A 7,380-nucleotide genomic window follows, 5' to 3' on the forward strand; every position below is an offset into this window, starting at 1 on the left:
CCATGCTTCTTGCATTAGTGAAGAGACACCTTAATCTCCCTGAGGGAGCCCTGGGCACCCTCCCTACCTGAGAGACAACTGGTCCCTTGGTATATACCTGAGCTCTTACCTGGGCAGGTCCTACACCTGGTTGAGCCTTGGATTGAACTATTTCTGTTGAGCTCAATTTGTTCTTGATGGGGGTGCACCTGTAGATATGCACTGGGGAGCACTTTAATGAGCCTGAATTTTCTGTGCATAAAATTTAAGCATGTTAATTGTACATGTAGACATGCCCAGTTTGTCCTATTGTGTACACCTCCCAAATCACTCCAATGTGATACCCACCATAGCCTAGTAACTTATTTATGTTTTCACAATTGCCTTAGTTATGCCACATTGTCTAAACCACTCTGTTTTTTCAGCCTTTCGAATCTTTCATGTCTATTAGGCACTGCAATCAGCATTATATATGTTTCAGTTCATGTGCATGCGAGAAGTACAAGCAATTTAAACTACTTGGCCTTGATGAGACTTTTTTTTCTATACTGCACTATCATTTTATATAGGTAGGCCTTGCTGTGCATGCAGAACCAACGAAATGGGAAAACCATTGCATTCTCTTGCTGGGAACATGACAATGCTTGCTCTTTAGTGAAATCTGGATTGTTTTTAAAGTATTTTGTGCAACTTTAAGTATTACCTTCAGGCAAACGATGAAAAAGAATTAAGAGCTTGCTCTTCCAAGTAAAATGGAAATATATCAATATGGGAGACCAGAGAGAGAGAGAGATTTGCATAGGTTAGAAAAGGTCATTAAAGCATCTGGTGGTAGTAACTGACATGTGTCAATTTGTAATGTTCATGAAATGTGTATTAATTCAAAAACCCATTCTTTAGCTTCAAATGCCACTTTGGTTTGCTGTGTTCTCCTAGTTGATAGTGAGGACTTTTCAGAACTGTACCGTGCTTGTTTGCTTACTAGTGGCATCTGACCTGAGGTCAGACTTCTATTTAACCCTTTCCTGTAGGTCAAAAAACAAATTAATCTGGTGAGAACTGAATTGGAAATGAGGTGTCTGGATAACAGGTGTCCCACTTTTTGAATAGCTGCCAGGCTGAAACATGTTTATATCTGTCCTTATGCTATTCAATAAGTCATCTCTGGGGTCAGAGAGCCATTCATGAGATATGTGAGATGGATAGTTGCCAAAGGGAGTGATAGTAACAGGTGCCTCATACTAGAATATGAACTTGCTGATTTGGGGATGCTTCCTGAGATGGATTTTTGTGGAGGATTGATTCATTTATATCTGTTATACACTTTATTATGCATATGTTCACTGTCAGTATATTTAGTGGTTACAAGATGCCCAAGTAGACTTCTGCCTGAGCCCTGAAGAAACATAGTGTCACCATCCTTCTTAATTTATTTTTTCTAGATAATGAGGATGATGAAGAGATGGTGGAACTGAAAGCACAGAATGACTCAGAAATGGAAAATCAAGAGCAGAAACAGGAAGTTAAAGAAGGTATGTAAAAGATGTAATAAAATCTATTTTTATTGGTCGAGCCCTTCAAATAATTACTGTCACATATAATGCTCACTATCACAGATAATTCTTAGTAGACTAAGTGTTATGAAAAAGTTACAAAGTTCCTTTGATTCATCACTTGATTAGGGCATAGAATCAGTACATCACAGATGAAAGCTTGTTCTTCCAAGCAAAATGGAACTGTGTCAATATGGGAGACCAGAGAGAGATTTGCATAGGTCAGAAAAGGTCATTAAAACATCTGGCAGTAGGAACTGGGGACCAGCTGGTAGATCTCAGAAACTTGTGAAAGTTTCAAAATCTAGTTTCCTTAGTAGAGGTCTGATAGTGCATTTGCTTTTGCAGAGAAGATGTGACCTCATGACAAGGGGAAATGATTTGGATCTCTCAGTTCCAGTTCTGCCATAACTTGCTTTCTGACCTGCCTGATCAGTTCTGTCAGAATTTTCCAATCTGTGTTTACAGTTTAGGCATCCAGATAAAACAGGCCTCAAAGATATTCAGTACCTACAACTCTGCATATGTTTGAGAATTCTGGGATTTTCCAACAAAAACTATTTAGTTGGAAACTGTTGATTTGTCAAAAGAAAACTTTTTTGTGGGAATTTACATACCACCATAATCCATGGATTTTCTGGTTAAAATTTAAACTAGAAAGACTTACTTCCTCCACCCCCAGAACAGCCAATAACCTAGTGGCTGGGACATTTGCCCAGGAAATGGAAGACTGAGGTTCTGGTACTGCCTGTGCTTAATTCAGAACAGGAACCTAAATGTCAGTATCCAACCTCACAGATCAGTACCTGAAGCACTTTCCCTAATCCAGTGGGTTAGCACTGACCACTGGGCTTTTGGTTGGTCTCTGCATGGTCACTTTAAAAAGTGTATTTTTTTCAATCACAGCAGAATGGGATTTTTTTTTTTAATCTGGAAAACTTGTTTATATTGGAAAACCATTTCCCATACAGTCCTACTTAATCATGCATTTCCTGGAATTCTATCTCAAAAAATTAGAAGGAAAAAAAATCTACCACCAATAAAAAAAGTCCCAAGCCCTACCTTGAATATTCTTGGAAGGTAATATGTATTCAAAACCACAATCTTTACTTCATTTCTTCAAACTTTGTATGAGATAATTACCAGAATGTGTCAAAGTCATCCAGAGCTCTAACTAAGCCTTGGAGAGTGTGACCTCAGTGACAAATCTAGAGTGACTCAATGGAGAGTCAGTATTAAAGAGTACAGTAACAGCACTGAGAGATTTGCCACCAGATTCTGATCTGAGGGCATAAGTACATGACAAATTTACACCAGTGTATCTTTTCTTTTTAATGGTGTAAAAGAAAGAAGGGATCCCACAATATATAGCTCTATGCTGGTGTAATTTATAAGAATCTGGTGGAAAGCCCCTCATAGAAAGAAACAGTTACACCAGTGTATGTATTATGTGTCCTCAGTTATCCTGAAGTAGCCATTTGCTTGATGCAAACAGCTTATTACTTGGTCCACCACCACATAATAGCAAGGTGATGTACTAGCATCTACCATGCAGCTATCTTGTGATAACTAGTCATCTGTTCACTCCGGAATGTCAGTACAATTTAATCGGTATGTAAAAACAATGTAAATACATCAATGATAATGTGCCATAGGTGTTCAGGCCCTATGAGTGAAAAGAGATTTATATTAAGTTCATCAAGATCTGAATCCAATTGGCAGTGACCACATCCACTGATAGTAGCTTTACTGCACTCCACTACTTTTATTACTCCCACTCTTACTATTACTAATAACAACAGTTAACAGCCATGTAAAGTGATGTCAATAGCAATCTGGTATGATGTTTTGTTACTAACAGCATAAGCGAGTACATTTTTTCAGCTCATTCTGTGTGCTGTACCAAGAAGTTTCAGTAAGTTGCTGAATACCGTGTAAAATGTTTGATTTACATTTGTACATATTCCCTTGCATTACCACATAAAGGGGATCCCAATGTTTATATCTGAAATCAAGAAGAGGGAGAGACTGTATTAATGAGTGAATAGAAGGGAAAAAAATTAAACAGAATCCTAAAAATATCTATTTATTTTAGTTTTTTACATGCTCGCAAGTGAGCCCTTTGTGTTGTTATAGCTGAATGAGTGCCATCACTAACATCATCTCTTTCTTTGTTATAGTTTAGTCTAGTGGAAGTGCTTCATATTGCCACTGGCTCCCTCCCTTGTCTAGCAGTAGCTATGCAAAGTTTTGGTAGCAGTGGTCTCTATGACACATGTCAAAATTTAAAGTCAAGCAACGTACTTGCTTCAGCCTTGTGGGTTGCTAATAAAAAGTGGATTCAATGGAAAAATCTGCTCATACCACCTAGAAAACATACTTGTTGTTAATGATATAGCTAAGATAAAATAGAAGCACATGGATGACTAACATTAAATGCTGTGAGCTGAAGTAATCTTTGGAAATTTGACTGAGAATGGAATAATAATGTTGACATGCTTAGTGTAGTTCTCTCTGTCTTTTCCCTCTTCAGACCAGTTTTTCTCTCCAATGTAATCACCCTTCTCATGTTCTGAGCAACACTCAGAGTTTGAAACCATCGTCTGTGTTTCATGGAAGTGATTAAAACCATGTTATAAGTCAAACAAGAGTTTAGAGGAACATTTCCTGTTAGTACTGCACTCTGTGTGCCGGATTCAGAATTAATGGCTTTTCTGCAAATTAGCACATAATGGGTTAAAAGCATGTTTATGTTGGCATTAAGTACTCTGGCTTCTTTTTTTCTGGAAGGCAAGACAATATTTTGCAAACTTTATAAAGAATCTCTAATAGATATTATAGTGGCGCCATTCACACGGCTATATGGTAGTTAAGGCTGTGTCAGCACTTCCATTATGAATCCTGTTTTTCAGGGATTTATAACCCAGCCGTAAAAATTTGCTCAGGGCTGAAATTTGGTTTCAGCTCAGGGAGCACATTTTTAACAGATAAAAAAAAAATCGCTTGGCCTTTTTTGAGTTATAGGAGTGTTAAAAAAATCATGAGAGAGGGGAGAAGAGAGACAGACTTTTTTTTTTATATGTATACCTCAAAAATAGGTTGAGTATACAAAATATAAAAGCTTTAGATCCACTCCTTATGTTTCATTTTCCTCAGAGCCATTGGATTAACAGTGCTTTATTTTATCAGAGACATTTTAATAAGAAATCTGAGTTTTTCTCCATGTGTTACAGCTTCTCCTCTTGGGTGCATACTTATATAGGTACTTACTTTTAATCACTGGAGTAATGCCACTGGTTTCTATGGGGCTACTCAATGTGTGTAAATATCTGCAAGATTAGCACATATTATTGGATTGGTTCATTACTATTATTATTGGATTCGTCTATAGAAGATGCTGTGGTGCCGTAGCGATGAGCTATGGTGATGTATGGGCACTAACTATGACGCCGCCACTACTGCACAGTAGCAATGAGCTACTGCACAGTAGCTTGTTGCTACTGCACAGTGGGTTCAAAATGACCCGTGTGCTGCTGGGACTTCACAGTACTGTGAGGTACTGTGAAGTCATTTAGTACTTGCTAAAACAAGTACTAAATGACTGCACAGTATTAACTGCTCAGTCAGGGGCATGTGTAGATGCACCCAGTGACAACGAAGGATACAATTCACCTGCAGTATAAAGGGCCTGTACAATGACCTATACATCACCTACCTTTGCATGAGGACTGCAGTAGTATACCAAACGCACTGGCAGGATGATGATGTATGAGTGTATTTGTCAAGAAGAGGGTTATTGCACTGACTTAGTAGAGAAGCCCATAATGGGGAAGGTTGCTATTTGTATCTGTGAAGGTACATTGTGCCCAGCCCTTCTCAGAGCACACAGCTGGCACACAGGAACTACTACCAGAAGTGGAATTGAAGCTTGTGTAGACATAGTGAAGCTGGCTTTAATCTATCTTGCTTGTGTACCACCAGCAGTGAGTGCAGCTATGGTATCTGAGATCTATAGATTCACTAGGGTTTTATTGTGCAAACATGATCTCAGTTTGGCCTCATGTCTCCAGAGCAGTGTGGGACAACAACATTAGGCTGTGTATAGAATAATGTATAGAATAGATAAAAAATAATTTGGAATATATATATGTGGACTATGTGTGTGTGTGTATGTGGTGTTTGTGTATACATATATGTATGTGTGTGTGGGTAAATATTTTCTCCTTGCATGGAAGAAAAAGTGAGTTGTCCCTGGAAACCAAAATGAAATGTGTTTTGCACTTAGGTGTAACACCAAAAAATTACTTTTAAAAACAACAAAAATTGAGCATATCTGAAGGCAAGAGATTTACTCAACATGTAGCTATGAAACATCATGGCTTTTTATTATCTTACAACTGTATTAAAATGATCCTTCACAATCTTCTTTTGCATGTCAAGACTTTTCCCCATTAAATGTAAACACGATGCTTGAATGTAACAGAAAAAATATACCATACCTATGCATAAAACTTTAAGAACTGAGTTAACAAAGGGTCAAATATTGTTCCCATCAGAAAGGAGCAGGATTGACTTAAATACACTACCAACAGCTGTAATGACAATATGTAAGTAGGGGATTCATCCTGAATGGCTTGGGGCCTCATTCTGCCCCAAATGGGACTCAAATGGGAATTTTCAAATGGAGAGAAAATCTACAATTAAATAAATACAGTGAAATATAAAACAGATTCCTGGAACCTAAGTTATGTGTAGGTTCTGGGTTTATTGAAGAATAAAAGCCTGACTATGTCATTAGCATCTATTAAAAACAAAACAAAACAAAAATCTGTGAAACGAAGAAAGAAAAAGAAAGAAAGAAAGAAAAGCAATGAAGCAGGAAGCCACCACCTTAAGAGAACTCTGCTACTAAAGACAGGAGATTGGCTCAGCTCATTTTAGTGCCATAGTTCTTCTTTCAACATGTGTGTAAGAACACACAACCTTTAGATGTGTTAGCTAACAAGAGCTGTAGAAATCCATGGCTTGAACTTTCAACATCCTATGTGGCACCTTGTTCTTTTAAGCTCCCAGTGATGGGCAATAACCCTATTCCTTTCCCTGGCTACAGCTTTCATGTTTGTCTGGTGTCATCCAGCTGCCTATCCTGGTAGACTTATCTCTAAAAGTGAAGGGGGCCTGCATTAGACAAGTGAGATGATTCATGTATGTGGGTATTCTGAAACATTTTCAGCTATTTGGAATACTGCCTTTAAGTTTCTTCTTTAATGTCTATATTCCTGCCTAAGTTAATTTTTCTGTAGCCATTGAGGGAACCAGTATAAATCAGTGAATCTTTCCCCTGTGTTATCAACTGAGAAGAGCTAGGAAATGTTAAGAGCTCTCTATCTACAGCATGGTGTATGAGACTCTTTTTGAACATGCCTGTTTCTTTTATACACAACATGGGAGCTGATTCAGAAAACCTAACTCTTGCCTTCAACATTTTGCCTAAGTAAGAAATGAAACAGAAGGCTCAGTGTTTATTCCAGGCAAAAAAAGACATTATTGCTTTTACATAAGAAAGAACCTTTATGTCTTCAGCCAAAATCTCTAATAAAAATTATGAATTTGCTGAATATGAGCTCTCATACAAAGCTGTGGTCCAAAGAGTTAATCTAAAGTGATTCTTAGATTTATATAAGGAATCCCAAGTAAGAGTCCAGAGGCACCAATACAACCACTGCTGAACGCACTTCAAGAAGGTTTGCAAAAATGTTTAAAGGATTAAAAAATGTACCTTATGAAGAAAAAATTTTGGAGCTTTAACTTACGAGGACTTTGATGTAATCTATACCTCAATGGATAA

General features: G+C 37.7%; 1 protein-coding gene across 4 annotated transcripts in view; it reads left to right on the top strand.

The window, feature by feature from the left end:
• DYNC1I1 (dynein cytoplasmic 1 intermediate chain 1) overlaps positions 1 to 7,380 on the top strand; it is a 365,136-nt gene that overhangs the window by 197,996 nt on the left and 159,760 nt on the right. For all 4 annotated transcript variants that reach the window (XM_019508454.1, XM_019508456.1, XM_019508455.1 and 1 more), the window contains one exon: positions 1,422 to 1,511. In XM_019508454.1, coding sequence (XP_019363999.1) covers positions 1,422 to 1,511 — 90 coding nt within the window. The remainder of the gene's footprint in view (positions 1 to 1,421; positions 1,512 to 7,380) is intronic.

Source organism: Gavialis gangeticus, unplaced genomic scaffold, assembly GCF_001723915.1.
Source record: "Gavialis gangeticus isolate Ggan-Ray unplaced genomic scaffold, GavGan_comp1, whole genome shotgun sequence".
NCBI lineage: Eukaryota > Metazoa > Chordata > Crocodylia > Gavialidae > Gavialis > Gavialis gangeticus.